This window comes from Schistocerca gregaria, chromosome 2, assembly GCF_023897955.1.
Source record: "Schistocerca gregaria isolate iqSchGreg1 chromosome 2, iqSchGreg1.2, whole genome shotgun sequence".
NCBI classification, from domain to species: Eukaryota; Metazoa; Arthropoda; class Insecta; order Orthoptera; family Acrididae; genus Schistocerca; species Schistocerca gregaria.
Genome location: NC_064921.1, coordinates 436,691,213 through 436,711,870, shown reverse-complemented (window position 1 = coordinate 436,711,870; position 20,658 = coordinate 436,691,213). Strand labels below are relative to the sequence as shown.

At 43.1% G+C, this 20,658-nt stretch overlaps 1 protein-coding gene across 3 annotated transcripts in view; it reads left to right on the top strand.

The window, feature by feature from the left end:
• The window catches only part of LOC126325143 (alpha-(1,3)-fucosyltransferase 7-like), a 342,267-nt gene that overhangs the window by 190,737 nt on the left and 130,872 nt on the right, over nt 1–20,658 (top strand). Inside the window, exon 1 of one of the 3 annotated variants that reach the window (XM_049995149.1) lies at nt 4,377–4,955. The exons of the other annotated variants lie outside the window; for them this stretch is intronic. Within the exon in view, the coding sequence (XP_049851106.1) occupies nt 4,942–4,955 (14 nt within the window). The 5' untranslated portion in view covers nt 4,377–4,941. Of the gene's footprint in view, nt 1–4,376; nt 4,956–20,658 lie in introns of those variants that run through there. 3 annotated transcript variants of the gene reach the window in all.

The window sequence follows — 20,658 nt, the reverse complement described above, 5'->3', positions numbered from 1 at the left end:
CGTTACCAGTGTGGTAAAGAGGAAAGAACAACTAATTTTGTTAAAGACACATTTTCAATCTTTGTGTTGTTGAACATAAACTCAGATGAGTGCAAATGACATCTGTTGCGATGCAGTAAGTAGTTTTCCTGAATAGCCACGGAGGTCGTGTTGTGATGAGACAAGAAGCAAAGGAAATAGCCGTGGCGAGCTAACTTCGTGGCAGTTTCTCACGGTCCCACAGCATAACGGACACGCAGCCCGCATGAGGAACAGACGGATCACCTGCCGCTTGTCTAATTCGGTAACCAGCGCACAGGAGGGGGTACCCTAAATATACGTTCTGTGGTGCTGCTGTCGGGACGGCGATATTTGTTTCCAAACCAACAAAGTACAATTATTTAGAGTTGCAACAGTTTATCCGCGCCACATTTTCTAATATTTGTCATCCTACATATTATTATTATTATTATTATTATTATTATTATAACTGTTATTGAATGTACTGAAAACTATTTACACGCTGTAAGTAAAAAAAACAGAAACTTATATAGCACTGAGAGCAGTGTCGTATGATTTCTTTTTTCTGATATTGTCCTTCTCATCGTTCGTATTATTTTAGAGTCCGTGCCCCCCCCCCTCTCCCCCTCCTCCTTGGCCCCGTCCTCCACACTTGCCAAACCCCTCTTCCCCACTCACATCATCACCCCCACCGCCCATCGCCCATTGTTGATTATTCCATCTTTTGTGATGTTTACCCTCCTCTTGGAAGTCCCCTCCCAGAGCACCGAAAGGGTGACTAATTTGTAATCATTCGCTAATATGCTAGTAGAGGTGTTCAAGATAATTTTCTCAGTTACAGGCCACATGTCTTGTGGATACACTCTGTGTCTTTAATGGAGTAGTTTCCACTGCCTTCTTATTCCTGTAGGCGTTGATCATTTGTATTAAAACTGAAATTCCTCCAGCTGTTGGGTTGGGTTGTTTTGAGGGAAGAGATCAAACTACGAGGTCACCGGTCTCATCGGATTAGGGGAGGAAGTCGACCGTACCCTTTCAAAGGAACCCTCCCGGCATGTGCCTGGAGCGATTTAGGGAAATTATGGAAAACCTAAATCAGGATGGCCGGACGCGGGATTGAACCGTCGTCCTCCCGTATGCGAGTCCAGTGTGCTAACCACTGCACCACCTCGCTCGGTCGCTCCAGCTGTACGTAAGATTTTATATTTATTTCGCTACTAGTTTCGACGTTGCGTCAACGCCATCTTCAGACTCGTATACTTTGGTGAGATCAGTTGTGTGTGGCTCAGTCTAGAAGTCCACAGTGAGACCAACACGTTCTCCATGGATGTACGTAGTTATCTTTTTCTTTTTTTTCTTTTTTCTTTTTTTTTACTGCCAGCCATCCATGTGGAGAACGTGTTGGTCTCACCGCGGACTGCTGGCCGGAGTAGCCGAGCGGTTCTAGGCGCTTCAGTTTGGAGCTTCGCGACCGCTACGGTCGCAAGTTCGAATCCTGCCTCGGGCATGGATGTGTGTGATGTCCTTAGGTTAGTTAGGTTTAAGTAGTTCTAGGGGACTGATGACCTCCGCTGTCCAGTCCCGTAGTGCTCAGAGCCATTTTTCACCGCGGACTTCTAGACTGGTCTCATCAAAGTGTACAGGCCTGATGATGGCGTTGACGCAACGTCGAAACTAGTAGTGAAGTAAATATAAAATCTTAAGTACAGCTAAAGGAATTTCATTTTTAATAAAAATTATACCATGTGTGTCCCACCTTCATCCATTTTAAATATGGATGTACGAAGATTGATCATTTGTGTTTGTTCCGCCTTTTAGGAGTAGTTTCCCGTCACGAGCGCAAGAGGTTGTCGTGTAAGTGGGTCCGCTGCCCCGCCCTCTTTGAGAAGGCCGTTGCGAGAGCGACGACGACTTCTTACGCAAGTATTCCTCAACTGCCATTGCTGACGTTTGTTATTCAGAATTTAAGCGGTGGCCGAGATCGAATAGAAAAAGCACGATGTTCTGATTACTACTCGGTACCATACCTCTAGACCACTGGTGCCATTATGCAAGCGTAATAACAATGTAACGTCTCTCCATGCTCCCCGGACGCGGTGGCCGAGTGGTTCTAGGCGCCTCAGTCTGGAACCGAGCGACTGTTACGGTCGCAGGTTCGAATCCTGCCTTGGGCGTGGATGTGTGTGATCTCCTTACGTCAGTTAGGTTTAAGTAGTTCTAGGGGTTTGATGACCTCAGATATTAAGTCCCATGCTGCTCAGAGCCATTTGTCATCCCCGTGCCCGCCCTTGCATGGTGACCAACACAAGATTTCTTGTGTCGCCGCTGCGAAATGGTGTGGTTATTGTCAAGGATTCCTAGGATGCCGGTCTTCCTTGTCGTCCATACATGTGGGAGCAGTCCGCCTGCTTAGCTGGTGGTACTGTATTTGCCTACCATACAGCAGGCCTGGGTTCGATCCCCGGTCGGGATGCAGATTTTCTAAGCTCTTGAGATGGGTGTTCTGTTGTCCTCATCATTACTTCAACATCACCGACACGCAAGTCGCCCAATGTAGCGTCACCTACAGTAAGTCTTGCAACTCGGCTGCCGAACTTCCCTGCATGGGGCCTCCTGGCCATCAGTGCTACATGACGTTTTCATCTGGGAACGATTACCTTATAATTTTTTCCCATCAGACAAGTAGTATGTAGAGACTTGTGAAGGGTTGCGCTATAAGGGGGAAAAGAGTGCCACGGCAAGCCGTTGGAAAGCCCTCCCGCGACCGTCTAGACGGGTGTTTAGGGCTGCTGGCGGATTACGCTGGCCGCAGTGACTGTTCGTCCAGGGGAGTAAGGACCAGCAATACCGGGGAAAGTCTGATTGTTGCTGGGCACCGACCAAAACTCCTGGATCAACCGCAGCGGTCTATACGCCATAGTCATCAGCCTTATTAGAAACTCGGTCGCTTCGTGTAAATTATCTAGTACATCGTTCTTTTGATTAACGTGTTGTCAGTTTCCCTGTGATAGCCCGAAGTAATGGCCGCTATCGAAAGGGGATCTCAAGTTGATTCCGGGTTTCTGGATTTTCGGAAGGCTTTTGACACTTTTCCTGACAAGCGACTTCTAATCAAGCTGCGGGCCTATGGGGTATCGTCTCAGTTGAGCGACTGGATTCGTGATTTCCTGTCAGGAAGGTCGCAGTTCGTAGTAATAGACGACAAATCATCGAGTAAAACTGAAGTGATATCAGGTGTTCCCCAGGGAAGCGTCATGGGACCTCTGCTGTTCCTGATCTATATAAATGACCTGGGTGACAATCTGAGCAGTTCTGTTAGGTTGTTCGCAGATGATGCTGTAATTTACCGTCTAGTAAGGTCATCCGAAGACCAGTATCACTTGCAAAGCGATTTAGAAAAGATTGCCGTATGGTGTGGCAGGTGGCAGTTGACGCTAAATAACGAAAAGTGTGAGGTGATCCACATGAGTTCCAAAAGAAATCCGTTGGAATTCGATTACTCGATAAATAGTACAATTCTTAAGGCTGTCAATTCAACTAATTACCTGGGTGTAAAAATTACAAACAACTTCAGTTGGAAAGACCACATAGATAATATTGTGGGGAAGGCGAGCGAAAGGTTGCGTTTCGTTGGCAGGACACTTAGAAGATGCAACAAGTCCACTAAAGAGACAGCTTACACTACACTCGTCCCTCCTCTGTTAGAATATTGCTGCGCGGTGTTGGATCCTTACCAGGTGGGATTGACGGAGGACATCGAAAGGGTGCAAAAAATGGCATCTCGTTTTGTATTATCACGTAATAGGGGAGATAGTGTGCCAGATATGATACGCGAATTGGGATGGAAGTCATTAAAGCAAAGACATTTATCGTCGCGGCTAGAGCTATTTACGAAATTTCAGTCACCAACTTTCTCTTCCGAATGCGGAAATATTTTGTTGAGCCCAACCTACATAGGTAGGAATGATCATCAAAATAAAATAAGAGAAATGAGAGCTCGAACAGAAAGGTTTAGGTGTTCGTTTTTCCCGCGCGCTGTTAGGGAGTGGATTGGTAGAGAGATAGTATGATTGTTGTTTCGATGAACCCTCTGCAAGCACTTAAATGTGGATTGCAGAGTAGTCATGTAGATGTAGATGTAGACAGTATGATTGTGGTTCTATGAACCCTCTGCCAAGCACTTAAATGTGAATTGCAGATTAATCATGTAGATGTAGACGTAGATGTTGGATTGTACTATTATAGCTTGAGAAGACATTCAGTATTGCTGTGGTACAGGAGTGGTACAGACGTCAGGTTGTCTGTGTTTATGTATTTAAGCTTTCCGTACGACGTCACTTGTCTGTTACCCGTCATTTTTGATCGTAATTCCCTAGAATCTGAAAGAAGGAGCTACACTCGAAAATCTCGAGGTCACGTACAGAGATGTGGCGAGTTACTGCCACCAAGGTCTCGAGGTGGTACTCGTTGTGGTTGTCAACAAGAGTGCAGAGCGTCACGCCGGTGGACACGACGCGCAATAGACTACGAGAGGGAGAGCTGCTTCAGAGTGGAACGCGGGGCGGCGAACGTGTGGGTTTTCCCGCTCCGATTACGTCGGCAGGTGGCCACGGGTGGAAGGTGAGTGCGCCGCGGCCGTGACACGGATCCCGCGCGGCGCAGCGCAGCGCAGCACGCGGCCGCACGGAGCCCATGCCGGCGTAGCCGCGCCCGCCAGTCTCCGGTGCGGCCGCCCACGGCACGTACTGCTGCTGCCGCTGCTGCTGTGTAGTGCGTGGGCAGTGCTATCAGGCCGTCCGACCAGGTCATCGCGCGTCTCTGCAATGACGCGTCGCGCATGGCACCGTACAGTGGCTACTCTCCTCCCGAAGGAGCTGTTGTGGATCCGACGGATGGGCGTAGCTGCGAGCGACTGCGGCTTGCCGTCCCAGCTGTAGGGCAATGGCCTTTAGGCGGTACGTACTTCAACCCGACGACCGGTGCACCACGCTCGGCGTTACGTAGTATCTAAATCACTCGCTCCTCAGGTACAACCATTCTTGTGTCTTCTCCTGTCACTCCCAGGTCACAACTCTTTGTCGTTTCTACATCTACATGGATAATATGCAAATCACATTTAAGTGCTGTGATGTCCGGAATTAAAAAAAAGGGGTGGGTGGTAATTTTTTTTGTTTTTGTTTTGTTGAAAGGAAAGAAAGAGAAAAGGGTGAATAAAGGTGAAGGGAAGTGGTTCTATTTTTACTAGAATGAACTTATTGATGGACATCACCAAAATTTATTTTACCTATATTTTTTTTTACTCATCGAAGAAGACAACACAACACATATAAAAGAAATCATCACACTAATATTATCCACAGAATGATCGTTTCACAAGACACTTTCTAGTTCGACTGACTCTTAAGACTGAACAAGACTCGACTGACTCTACTCTCTCTCTGGACCACAGCCTCTTCACGTCCCTCTGGACCAGAGATTTCAACTGTGATTAGCACGCCGATTATTTAATTAATCGTACAGCCGTTGGGCGCGCGCTTGGCGCGTCATTTAAATGGGGTTAAACGCACACCGCGAGAGGCGTGGGCTAGCGGTGTCTTACAGGTATTGCCACAGTGCCTGGCAGTGGGTTCATCGAACCACCTTCATATTTCTTTATTATTCCAATCTCTTATAGCTCGCGGAAAGAACGGACACATACATCTTTCCGTACGAGCTCTGATTTTCCTTACTTTATCGTGGTGCTCAGAGAACCAATTTGATTCGAATTCTGGAATATTTACTTCGTCTTCTTTTGTGACGGCGTTTCGCAAGGCTGTGATTAGTAACTCTGCTTTGGAAGCACTGTCTTCGATAGTATCTCCATTGCTATCTCGCAGAGAAGGCGTTCATTGTTTCTTGCCGCTAACATACTTCAAATTGGTTCAAATGGCTCTGAGCACTATGGGACTTCCCTCAGGTCATCAGTCCCCTAGAACTTAGAACTACTTAAACCTAATTAACCTAAGGACATCACACACATCCATGCCCGCGGCAGGTTTCGAAGCTGCGACCGTAGCGGTCGCGCGGTTAACATACTTCACATACGACCAGAATCTCTTCGGATTTTCTGCCAGGTTTCGAGACAAAGTTTCATTGTGGAAACTACTATAAGCATCTCGCATTCAGTCCCGCCCTAAGATTCGAGCTTCTGTAAAAGAACGCCAATCTTGGGGATTTTACGTCTGTTTAAATTGGGCGTGTTTGTTTCTGCAGCAGTGTTCTAACACGTTTTGTGAACCAAGAAAGATCAGCTCCGTCGTTTGTTAGTTTATTTGGTCTAAATCTCTCAATTGCTGCCGATACCGTTTCTTTGAATTCAAACCACATCTGGTCTACACTTATATTATTAATTTGGAATGAGTGGAGATTGTCTCTCAGGAAGGCGTCAAGTGAATTTTTATCTTTTTTTTAATAGGTATATTTTTCGATTAATTTTGGAGGATTTGGCGATTACAATATTCAATCTCGTACGACAACCCTGTGTTCACTAATTCCTGTATCGGTTTTGATGCTCGTTATTAGCTCAGGATTATTTGTTGCTAAGAGGTCAGGTGTGTCTTCACAACCGTTTAGTACTCGAGTGGGCTCATGAACTAACCGCTAGAAATAATTTTCAGAGAATGCCTTTAGCACAATTTCGGATGATATTTTATGCGTACCTCCGGATCAGAACATGTATTTTCTCCATCATATCGAGGGTAAATTAAAGTCACCACCAACTATTATCGTATGAGTCGGGTACGTGTTTGAAATCAAACTCAAGTTTTCAGCAACTGTGTCATCTGAATTGGGAGGTAGGTAAAAGGATACAATTATTCTTTTATTCCGGTTGCCAACAACGACCTCTGCCCATACCAACTCACAGGAAGTAAACTACTTCTGACAGCAACAAACACGCCACCGCCTACTGTGTTTAGCCTGTCCTTTCGGAACACCGTTAGGTTCTTCGCAAAAATTTCGGCAGAGCTTACGTCTGGCTTTAGCCAGCTTTCAGTGTCTATAACGATTTGAGCATCCGTGCTTTCTATTGGCACTTGCAGCTCTGTTACTTTCCCAACACAGCTACGACAATTTACAACTGTTATACCAATACTTCCTGTATCTATGTTCTTCCTGTGTTCGGCCTGCTCTCTTTTTGACTGAAGGCCTTCTTGTGTTTTCCCGAGAACCTCTAACCTAAAAAACCGCCAGTCCACGCCAGACGACCCCTGCTACAAGTGTAGCCGCCTCCTGCGTATAGTGGTCATCTGACCAATTCAGCGGAGCCCGAAACCCAAACACCCTTTGGCACAAGTCGAGGAATCTGCAGCCTACACGGTTGCTGAACCATCTGATCCTCTGATTCAGACCCTCCACTCGCGTTTGTACCAGAGGTCCGCAATCAGTCCTGCCGACTATTGGTCAGTTCTGCTTTCATCATGCAGGCAACACTGGCAGCCTTTATCACTTCTGTTAGCCGCTCGAAACCAGAGAGAATCTCTTCTGATACGAAATGACAGACATCATTGGTACCGACGTGAGCAACCACCTACAGTTGGCTGCAACTTCTGCTCTTCATGGCATCCGGGAGGACCCTTTCCACATCTGGAATAACTCCACCCTGTATGCACAGGGAGTGCACAATGGTTTTCTTTCCCTTCTTGTCACCAAGTCCCTAAGGGGCCCCATAACGTGCCTAACGTTGGAGTCTTGTACTGCAAGGAAGCAAGGGAGAGGATGTTAAACGTGGCCGTTATCTTATTTCCACAACACAAATGCACACGTTGATTATTGCGCTTCTTTATTTACATGTACTGAAACATTTACATAACTTGAATAGAGTCCATGCTTGTGGTACAAGCTCATCAGTAATAGTCCCGCTATAGTCACTGATCTCGTCGCTATGTACTGTCGTAACCTGTGATGAACAAAACCCACTTCGAGAGTAAACTGACAGACGCCAAACTGGATGAGTGAGGGAGGGAGTGAGTGAGACCTTGTGGCCAGTGGTGTTGGCCTAAATACATGCTGTTGAAAGGGCATTTGCGGCATATTGCTTGTGGGTGTGTCTCTGACCTCTCTCATGAGAGAGCGCTTGATCCAGCATCTGTTAATAGATCTTCGCGCTTCATCTTTGCCGACCGGTCTGCTGGCGACAGCTTACGCCAGCACACTTTTCTTCTGACTTCTCTTTTCACCTTCATCTTCGATCTCATCTGCTATTTAACTCCTCTCTTCTCAACCAGCACCATCAGCATAATAGGACCCTTACTGTTCTCAATATACGTAAACGATGCATCAGAAACAGTGAGAACCACTCTAAGATAGTTCGCTAACGGTCGATGGTAATTAACTACTGAAACCCTTGGGAAAAATTTCGACTTTGTACAATAAATGACTGCTCTTTAAATGTCGATAAATGTAAAGGAATGTCTGTGCCAAAGGGAAAGAACCCGATAGTGTATGATTGCAAGATTAGTGGTGAACATATTGAGCACGCCACATGTTACTTGTATTTAGGGATAATATTACGAAGCGATTCAGAACTGGACGATCACATGAACGGATATGAGCGAAGATGAATGGAAGATTTATGAGTTTTTGGGAAGGTCCTGTCAAGGCAGTCGCATACAAGACGCTAGCGTGACCTATTCTAGAGTGTCATTTCTTTGTTTGGAGTCCTTACTGAACAGGTACGACAACAGGTGTCTAACGTGCTGCTCGGATCAACAGCTTGGTTCAGACGGTACGAAATCACAACTGAAATGCTAGGGAAACTTAAATCCGATTCCTAGAAGAAAGACGACGTAGTTCTCACAAAATCTGTTGAGTAAATTTAAAAAGCTAATAATTGAAATAAAAACTTTCTAACGTAACACGTTTTTAAAACGGACTAAAAAGTATAAAATAATTTCTCCTTGCCAAATACAGATTTGCCCCCGATGGATAACACTGAAAATTTGTGCTCATTAAATTTTAATAGCTATGATAATAGTTGTAAAATTTTAAATAAAACACATAGTGCGCTTCCAGTAGATAATAGAGGCATGAATACTTTACTTAAGTCAGAGTCAATATTATTGTACTAATAGTGATGTGAACTGATTTGTCTGAACAACAATTATTCTCTACATCCTTACTATGGTATGAGCCCCCTGTTTTTCGTCTTAAACTTTAGAACTATTGTCATAGCAATTAAAAGTTCACAAACACACATTTTGAGGACTGTGTGTGGGGGAGTAGGAATCTGTACGTGGCTACAAGAAACATTTTGCCCATTTTTTAAATCCTCTTTAAAAAAGTTTTAATAAGTTTCATATTTAAATCATGATTTACTGTTGTTTAGTGCCATCTGTGTCAAATTTTTCAGTAGGTTTCAATTATCTAGATGAGATTACAACAGAAACATGTCGTAAATTTCCGGTTTATTTCACTTTCTCTTCACCTTAGCAATACATTTATTTCTCGTACGTGTATCTCGAGAATATCCCTTAAAGTAAAAATGAGAGAGAATCGACTTGACATGGAGGCTTCTCAGCAATCGTTCTTATAGCGAAAAATTCGCGGCTTCAACAGTAGAAGGGGAAAATAGCAGTGGTACACAAAGTACCCTTCGCCACAAAACAGGCAAGAAAATGAGTTAATATTGCACAGTCAACTAGCTCTGAGCTACGTCGAAAGTTTAAAGTCTCTAGCCCATTCCCAAATTAGTGTCAAGCCAACTGCAAAATTTGTACTAAACAATCAGACAAAAAATCGACCTAATAAAAAGTGCAAAGAAAAGAAATAAGACTTCCTTCGAAGAAGTGTTGGAGTGATTAGAATAAGGCACTGAGAGAGTGTAGGGCGCTTGCAGAGACATACAGACAACAATTATAGTAAAGAAAATCGATAATATCGTTACGATTTACCCTCCTTCACGCACTGTAGAATGCCCTCCGGACCACTACTTCCATAATTCACTAAGATTCATTCGCTTGGCCACAGTCCCGCCTATACCTCCTTCTATTTGCCGTGCGGTGTAGCCGAGCGGTCTTGGGCATATTGCCACGGTTCGACATATTATGAAATATTCTTGACAAACTGATCGGAAGCTTGGCTTTGAAAACCATATTTAGTTAGCCAAAGGCATCCCGGGAAATTTTTGCTCTCCTACTTCATACTTCTAGCCCGGCATTGTCTTTTTGCGCCCTCAATACAAAACCCACCAGTCAACACTTCATAGTTAATCAGCACTATTTTCTTCCGATACAGTTGTTATTCGTTGTTTAACTATTAGTTTAATTGATTTTAAAGCTTGCTTTCAAACGTCAAATATTAACTTCATCCATTCGTTCTTGGAGTTTATCCACGATAGAAGCAGAGTGTAAAACAGCCGCCGACCGTAGTGGCCGAGCGGTTCTAGGCGTTACAGTCTGGAACCGCGCGACCGCTACAGTCGCAGATACGAATCCTGTCTCGGGCATGGCTGTGTGCGATGTCCTTAGGTTAGTCAAGTTTAAGTAGTTCTAAGTTCTAGGGGACTGATGACCTCAAAAGTTAAGTCCCGTAGTGCTTAGAGCCCAGTAAAACAGCCAAATTTGTGGATATGTAAGTCAGTAAGTTAAGGTATTCCGCATATTTTCGTTTGTTCATAGCTTATGAGACAAGATACTGAGATAACTCCTCGCTAAGGCAAAAAGCAATTATTGAGCAGAAGATTTGGTTCAAATGGGTCTGAGCACTATGGGACTTCACTGCTAAGGCCATCAGTCCCCTAGAACTTAGAACTGCTTAAACCTAGCTAACCTAAGGACGTCACAAACATCCATGCCCGAGGCAGGATTCGAACCTGCGACCGTAGTGGTCGCGTGGTTCCAGACTGAAGCGCCTAGAACCACTCGACCACACCGGCCGGCTGTGCAGAAGAAAGTAATTAGAAATTGAGTGGAGCTCTCGACAATAAAAAGGAAAAAGGAAAAATAATCTGCATTACCCTTTAATGAATATATCTTTGGCACAGAAAGGAGTGAAATATGCAGCTAAAAACGTCTTTCACACTCTACTGATAGAAAAAAAATCGTTCTAACCATAGAGGATTGCTTGAGCAGATGTAATTAGTCATTAAAAAACCTGTAAAGGCCAGCATGTGGTCATAAATATTATTTACTATTTTTAATTTTTGTTGTAACTTCTTATAAGTGTTACGTGTTTGTTCTGTTTAAACGTTCCATATCATAACGTGAATTTGATCTACGATAAAAATAACTGACTAACTAACGAAACTTCAGCACATGGACTTGTTTCTTATATGTTCTAGTAACAGGCGCTCGTTCTTCGTTTTCCCAATTCGCCCGAAAGCTTACTCCAGAGCTACTGAGAATAATTTTGGTTACAAGGAATCATTTTGCATTACCCTCACTTCAATTCTAAGCGTCTCACTCTGTTGATTAAGTCTAGTGGAAGTTTTACAATTAGGTGTACACTCTTCAGCGTACTAAAATTAACTGAATCGTGGCCCCGTTTTCCTGAGGTTATGAGTACAAATTACGTTGAAATCCGGTCCAAAATGTTCTGAAGATCTACGAACAGCAGTCAGTGTGGTAATTTATGCGGCTGCTCCAGTCTACAACCTCGTTGCTTCATTGAGGCACAACGACTTCTAAGATTGTTTCTTTACTTGATTAAAATGCAGTGTTGTTGTATGCGGTTGGATACAGTTTTAATGAATATCAGGTACATTACGGAGAGAAGGTTTTCAAGTCTGTAGTTTCTTTTATGTGTCGTCTGTTTTTCTGCCTTTTGGTAGTTAACATCATACATACTGCATAGTTAGTTTCGGGAAATTTTCTTCCTTTAAAAACATTCTGTAAAATATTTTACAAGTTCCTTTAGTATTATTTTCAATCCATATTTCCCAAATCTCATTGAAACGTAGGTGTGTACAGCATCTTCAATTTCTTCACACCTCCAATGGCTTTGCAATCCGGTATTACATCATAAATGTTATTTTCATTATTAACTACGTGTGTTTTCAATTCATCTCTTTAACTACACAAAGATTTAAACAAGTCTTTGAAATTCTTCTACATTTTTCTCTGTGGTGTTGGTTATTATGTTTCTGTAACGTTAATTGTTGAAATATGGTGTCTAAAAAATAAAGGTTTTCGTTTTCTCTTCTTCGTACGTTTTTTTCTTTAAAATTGTTTCGGTTATTTTTATTATGCTGTTTTTTCTCACATCCTCTCGAAGACATTTACGAATAGTTTTATTCAATGTAGAATTTTCTTTCATGTTCCTTTTACTGGATGTTGGGAACTGTCGCCTTCTATTTGTAGCTGCCTCGTTCAAACGCCAGATTTTCTTTCATCCGGTGTCTTCGCAGCTGCGACATCTTTGGCCATTTGAACAAATTTCTTTCTTTTTTTGTCAATGTGTGGATAAACATTGTCTAAGGTGCTGAGCGTCTGTCATGACTTAATGTTCTTAAATAAATCTTCAAAATCGCTATTTCTGACTTCCACTTGTCAAAGTTACTTAATTCTAATATCATCTTCGAGAGAAAACAGAAAATTTTCACGTAGCCATATTGAATGTTTTAAGAGAAATCTACGTATATTCATCTATAATTCAGTATATTTTCCCTATAATTTCGCCAATGGAACCTGAAACGCCCTATAACCCTCACTACTCGTTTTTGGTGTTTTGACAACGCAGGGAGGAGCCTTACTTACAACTGAAGCCACGATAATGAAGCTGTGACTTCGAAATGTACGCTGTTGTAGCGAAAATTCCATTAAAAAGATAGACGGAATTTATTGTTAAGCTGTCCATTAATTTCTAGTGTTGTTTGCCTAAGTTGTAAGCATCTTCCACATCAATGAATTTATCTCTCTTCCTTTTCTTCGTTTAGTAAACTCTTTTCTAGTTAATTACCTTAATTTTTCGGCCAGGCAGTAGTTCATTCACAGTAGGTGATTTTTCTTACATTTGTTTTCATATTCGGACAGCAGGGTTCTTGAAACATTAGATCACCACAACTGTGTCCTTCTCTCTTCTGCGTGTTCGTCACTCTATTCAGCTCCAATCACTGTTTTCAGGAGTGACTGGTACCAGCAGTTATCCAGTGTGATGAATCTTACTGTGAATGGTAAACTGGTACATTGCACTATATAGCTATTTTTATAAGATGAAAATAAAATTCTGTTATATGATCCGTTAGTCCCCTCCATTCCATGGAAGAACTAAACACAACGTGTAACCTGATCCTTTTACCCTGCCAGATAGTAGTGTGACATGAGAATACAGTTGATCACGGTGGCATTCTAGGATAAATGCTGAGAATAACAAAAAAATACTGTTTGTAGTTGTTTTAGTTGAACGAAAATAGGATGGGTGGCTCGGCCACTGGGAATTCAACATATACTGACCTTTATCTAAATTATGTTAAACTTTATTTAGCCAGCCCAAAAGAGAGTGGTTCTAAACATATTCATACAATGAGTTGAAACTCTTTATTATATGAATGCGTACTGTCTTATTTCGAACACATCTAAAAGAACAGACACCCAGCGGAATCCACAGCTGCGATATCTATTACGTAAACTGAAAATGGAGGGAGAGCAAGGAAAAGAAAGTGAGGGAATGTAGAACGGAGAAAGGAAAGCAAAGGGAAGGAAATGACGACAGTAGTTGCATCGGGACTTTATGCGAAATCAGCAGAGAGGATTGAAAGCGTGTGCGGACCTGGACTCGAACCCGGGATCTCCTGCTTACTAGGTAGTTGCGTTAACCACTGCACCATGCGGGCACAGTGTCAATCGCAAATGCCTGGACACCTCGGCACGCTCATCAACCGACCCAAATTCCCACCTAGCACCACCATTTATCCACAGTCCTTGTCCATGTTCTCCGTGCTCGCTAACTTTAGATTCCCAACGGAGGCCTAACATAAATGTACATCTGAACTATTGGTTGTGGATTCACAGACCATCGAGACATCTCAGCTATATGATTTGCGTGGTGTCTGTTCATACGAATGTGTCCGAAAGAACAGACACCACGAGGAATCCGCAACGGTGATACATATTATCTAAACTGAAGGCAGAGTGACAGAAAGGAAAGGAATATGAAGGAACTGATGATATCAGTTGCTTGTCCCAATGAACAGACACTACACTGTCATATAACTGATTTGCCTTGACGGGCTATGAATACACGACCATCAGTGCACATTCACGTTCGACCTCCGGCGGCAATCTAAATTTAGCGGGCACGGACATGGATTACAGACTGGTGAGGTGAGAATGTGGACACGTCGAGTAGCATGGCGAGATGGTCAGCGAGTTTGCTACTGTCCCTGTGTCTAGGATGGAGCAGTGATTATCGCAACTGCCTACTAAGGAGGTTATCCCAAATTAGGGTCACAATTTGACACATAATTTCAGTCGTCACTGCTGATTCTGTATAATGTCCTGATGCAGCTGATATCATCAGCTCTTTCCTTTTTCTTTGCTTTCTGCCCCTCCACCTCCAGTTTACAGAAAACTGTATATGATAAGAATCACTTCAATTACGAGATCAGATATCCTAAAAACGCGTTCTCGGCGAACTGTTGTAGTGAACCACATATGAAGTTAGCAACTAAAATACGGAGATAATCATACAAGATGATCAGCCTGTAGTACTCCTTTCATTCCTCGGAGCTACAGTAAATAAAACAAGCTTATTCGTGTGCAGACATTGTATTACACTACTGGCCATTAAAATTGATACACCAAGAATAAATGCAGATGATAAAGGGGTATTCATTGGACAAATATATTATACTAGAACTGACATGTGATTACATTTTCAAGCAATGTGGGTGCATAGATCCTGAGAAACCAGCACCCAGAACAACCACGTCTGTCCGTAATAGCGGCCTTGATACGTCTGGGCATTGAGACAAACAGAACCAGGATGGCGTGTACAGGTACAGCTGCCCATGCAGCTTCAACACGATACCACAGTTCATCAAGAGCGGTGACTGGCGTATTGTGACGAACCAGTTGCTCGCCCACCATTGACCAGACGTTTTGAGTTGGTGAGAGATCTGGAGAATGTGCTGGCCGGGGTAGCAGTCGATCACTTTCAGTGTCCAGAATGGCCCGTACAGGACCTGCAACATGCGGTCGTGCATTATTCTGCTGAAATGTAGGGTTTCGCAGAGATCGAATAAAGGGTAGAGCCCCGGGTCGTAACACATCTGAAATGTAACGTCCACTGTTCATAATGCCGTCAATGCGAACAAGAGATGACCGAGACGTGTAACCAATGGCAGCCCATACCATCACGCCGGGTGATACGCCAGTATGGCGATGACGAATACACGCTTCCAATGTGCGTCCACCGCTATGTCGCCAAACACGGATGCGACCATCATGATGCTGTAAACAGAACCTGGATTCATCCGAAAAAATTACTTTTTGCCGCTCGTGCACCAAGGTTCGTCGTTGGTACACCATCGCAGGTGCTCCTGTCTGTGATGCAGCGTCAAGGGTAACCGCAGCCGTGGTCTCCGAGCTGATAGTCCATGGTGCTACAAACGCCGTCGAACTGTTCTTGTAGATGGTTGTCGTCTTGTAAACCATGTGTTGACTCAGGGATCGAGACGTGGCTGCACGATCCGTTACAGCCATGCGGGTAAGATGGCTGTCATCTCAACTGCTAGTGATACGAGGCCGTTGGGATCCAGCAAGGTATTCCGTATTACCTTCCTGAACCCACCGATCCATATTCTGTTACCAGTCATTGGATCTCGACCAACGCGAGCAGAAATGTCGCTATATTATAAACCGCAATCGCGATAGGCTACAATCCGACCTTTATAAAAGTCGGAAACGCGATGGTACGCATTTCTCCTCCTTACACGAGGCATCACAACAACGTTCCACCAGGCAACGCCGGTGAACTGCTGTTTGTGTATGAGAAATCGGTTGGAACCTTTCTCATGTCAGCACGTTGTACGTGTCGCCACCGGCGCCAACCATGTGTGAATGCTCTGAAAAGCTAATCATTTGCATAACACAGCATCTTCTTCCTGTCGGTTAAATTTCGTGTCTGTAGCACGTCATCTTCGTGGTGTAGCAGTTTTAATGGCTAGTAGTGTAAATGCATTTTACGACCACACAAGAGAATCAGAGATGCTGCTCCCACTAAAAGACAACCTCGGTATCGGTGTTCCATGAATATGTAAAATTCCTTGTGGCTGTGCTAGCAGTTCCGCTGATGGGGCAAAACGAACGGTTCCAGAACGCTGCATAAAGCATCGTCGCCACATTACATATCGTGATTTCGGTTAATCTGTGGTTGCTGAACACATCTCACTAACAAACATACGATTATGTTTCATAAAACTGATATCTTTATCCAAAATCTTTTACCAGGACAGTAGCTATATCATTAATTAGAGGTGCGGGCGTTTGACGCTGAAATGTTACGAAGAAATGATCTGAATTATCCACTATGTAATGAAATCAGCATCGCTGGAAATGTTCCTCCGCAGCTGGCATAGAAATAGTTACTGGTACCATACGTCTCCACTACAGTTTGTTCAGTTACATAAAATTCTACGCAATCTACCGGCAAATAACGATGACGAAGGCATGAGTCTTCGAAAGCCTGACGTTACGCCCACAACTGAAGCGGCAATATACGCGTGAAGCAATTATCGAAGCAGTGTGACATGTCAGGTAGCATGCGTAAGGGTAGGATTAAGTTTTCCTTTATAACGCAGCTCTTCGCAGGGAAATAAAGTTGCGCTGCTTTACACAACTACAAGGCATCTGAGCATCATTTGACAATCGCTTTCTGTTTACTGATCGTATACGAGAATTTCTATTTCATCATGTCATTATTTTCCAACTGTTATATCTACAGAGCAATTCAATTAAACTCTATCAGAATAACAAAGGTACAGTGTTCCGAAGAATTTCGCTACGTAGGGGGTAGCCTGTCAAAAGGAAGCTGAGCCCTGTGCGTCGGTACCTAATGGTTACTGCTAAGTGTGATTGTTCTTGCAAACAGAGTCAATACGAGCAAACTAGTTGCGTCTTTACCTGCGGTTACTCATACGTTACGCAATGGGACTGTGCACGGCTCTGTTTAAAAAAGAATAGCTCGATGTAGTCATAGGGTCGAGCCACGCACGTCTGCTTTCATGTCCCGTAGCTAACTCGCTGCAGATAATAACCTGCAGCGGCGATCCTGCAGTCATATAGTCTGTGCGTTGGCTATAAAGGCAAGTTAATAAAATACACAGAAATATAAAATAAAAGATAAACGAATAATTTAATTAAATTGGTTCTATTCTAACGTCTGTATGATGAAGACGGCAGCAAGCTGTGTTCAATAACTTTTATTCAAGAATTAATATCTCAAATGAATGGGAAATGGTCCTAAGATGTTAAGTTACAATCCACACAGAAAATACCCTTATCAAATGCAGTAAAATTACGTTGATAGCGTTACGAGGATGCTGGCAAAAACCGTAAACTAGATATTCAACAAAAATACGCAAAAACTAAGTCCATTTCGTGATAACAATACACCAAACATTCACCAGCTTAAAATGATTCAGAGTTCAACATGGTGATTCACAAATTAACGCACCCGATACAAAGAATAGTAACTCATACTCTGTCTTTTCTCAGTTCCGTAAATCAAGCGGCAAAAGTTAAGAGTCCTACAGTAGACCACACTCAGACCTCTCGAAAAATAAAATCCCTTCAAAAGTTAAAGTACGAGGGCAGCGTCCGTTCACCTATGCTACCGTTCACGCACGCTTCCTCAAGAAATCGACATAAAACGTTCAGAATCACTCCCTCGAGCACTTCACTCAGAAAGTCTCCACTTGACTTCAGCAGTGATCCGCCACTGTCCAACTCTAATTGGCTGAAGGCCATCCTCACCAAAAATACCTCGTACTCAGACTCTACAGACACGATTTGACTCACTTGACCACTTTCCCGCACCACACTAATACTTTATAACAATATTTAAATAAAAGAATTATTATAAACATTTGGTTACATTCAGGCCATTTACAACAACTGTAAGTAATAATTGGCTCGTAAATCAATCAGCCAGCACTCTTGTACAAGTGTGCTCACTTTAAATTACAACGAACTGTCGTTAAAAATAGTTTAAACAATTATTTAGGCCTGCCTGTCAGAAGAGGCTTTTGGCTTTCCCCTATAAAGGTGGCGTCCGCTAATATATGCGATTGACCACGTTTAAATCGGCACAGTTTTTTAATAGCACTAGCAAAAAATGGTTCAAATGACTCTGAGCACTATGGGACTCAACTGCTGTGGTCATCAGTCCCCTAGAACTTATAACTACTTAAACCTAACTAACCTAAGGACATCACACACATCCATGCCCGAGGCAGGATTCGAACCTGCGACCGTAGCAGTCGCACGGTTCCGGACTGCGCGCCTAGAGACCACCGCGGCCGGCAATAGCACTAGCAGTCACCATTTAAATAAAGTTACTGGTAAAACAGTAAACTATTCAGTAAACAGCAACACAAGTATAACAAAATATGAGCACTCATGCAGGATGCATTTTCTGTGAAAATGTGGAAAATAAGATGTTCTGTCAAAAATTTGCATAATGAAGAAGATGTATAAGACGAAGTAAATCAATAAATAAAATATATGCAGATAAGTATCTTTCAGGGAAAGTAGCTATAGCGCGATGATATCGTCTGAAATAACGTTTGTTGAAATTGTATGAAGCTATTAAAAGGTGTTAATTCAGTGGGTCCCTGTGAAAATGTTTATTCGCTGTGAGATATTAACTCCTGTAGTTTTAAAGATATTGAGATGTTGCTGTGTCACTGGATGTGCATCATTTTTCTGAGATTGTAAATGTATTCCGATTTGCATTAATATTCGATGTGAGTTGTTGTCGAATCTCAAAGAGCTGTTACTTTTCCATCTTTAAGAGTGTCTGACACTCCGCCATTTTATGAGGCATATTCTTCACGAAAACATTGCGAGCATCAGCGGTCCAAATTCCCAGTTCTGGGATTTACCCGTTTCAAGCGATGCGCTCACTGTCTCTAAACCTGGTCAGAAACTTTCAGCTAACCAGACTAGACGCGGCGCTCCCTGAGCCCTGGAGCAGCTAGCGTTCAGCCATACATCAAATTCACCTTAAACCTCGAAGCAATTCTAGGCAGCCGATTAGCTCGCCAAGATACACGTAACGTTGCACTGGTAGGTATAAATGGCTTCATTTTCGCATAAACAACCCACAACCTCGTTAAAAAGTCATTCACATACTTCGCAACGGAAATGCTGATGATCAGTGTAACAAAGGTCTTTGCCGGACGAATGGCACCGTCGCTGTAAATTTCGCACCTTCAATTCCAACTATATCGGAGCAACTTCTTTCACGTTGATACAATCGACTGCATGAAACTCTCGCCTTCTTTTTATCGTTCCCTCGTTCCATGTGAGATTTTCCTCCTTTTCGTCTTTTCATGCCTGCAACACCTTTTCCATTTCTGAATAATTGCCTTTGTTGAAGAACTTGTGTGAGATTATGGATTTCTTAACATTGTATATGTCCATGTTCTTAAATGAATACTCTTACCGACATTTCTGCAGTCCACATGGGGGAGTGATATCATACAGCACTGAACATGGCAAAGTTCGAAGGTATACTGTAAATTTTAACAAAAACCTACCATTTGGACGTATGAGAAGGCGACGGCAAGAATGGTCACAAGTCAGATAGACTCACGGTAGAGCGTCACGGAAATACTGAAAACCCCCGATTATCTTACACCTGAAGATAGACGCAAATTATTTCGCTAGAGCCTGTTCGCAAAGTTTTAGGAACCAGTATTGAATGAAGCATCTCAAGATAAACTTCATCTCCTCTACGTACCGCTTCCATAGGGACTTTGAAGAAACGATTGTACTAATCACAGCACACACACGCTAAATAGCCTTGATAAGCCTTTCATAGTGGTTTTCTGCGAATGAATGTAGATGTAGGTGCAAATGAAATTCGTATGTGTTGTTTGACACGATTGATCTGGAAGATAGTTGTATATACGTATCGCTGACGTCAATGTTTGGCAGGAGGTGGGGAGGTGGGTATGTTGACATACGAGTCATAATTTGCCAGTCAGATCTGAACAGCAATGGTATTCCGCGCGCTCTCAGAGCAAAAGGAAGCGTTTTGAATATATTGACACGTGCCGCGTAACTGAGCGGTTCTGCGGCCTGAAGAAAATATGGTTACTCCCCCCTCCCCCTTCCCCCGACCCTTACGTACAACCGTGACCGCAAAAGACCATCTTGCCTCACACCGTCTGCAGGCTAATTGGTATCGGCCTGAAAGTGGATGTGTAACTAGGTCGTCTACAGGTGAACGGTTTCACTTGTTTCGACTGTGTTGGCAAACTGAGTACAGCACATTTCAAAACAGAAACGCCTGCAGGCAGTCGGTTGTTACTTTACCATTATCTAGATTTTTAAAACGTTTATTATTCCTTCATATTACTATTTGCCTCTTCAAAGATGGCTGTAGAGGCTGATTACAGATGGCCCAAGATGTAATGGAGACTGCTATACTGAATCGTGAAACATTTCTCTTGTTTGT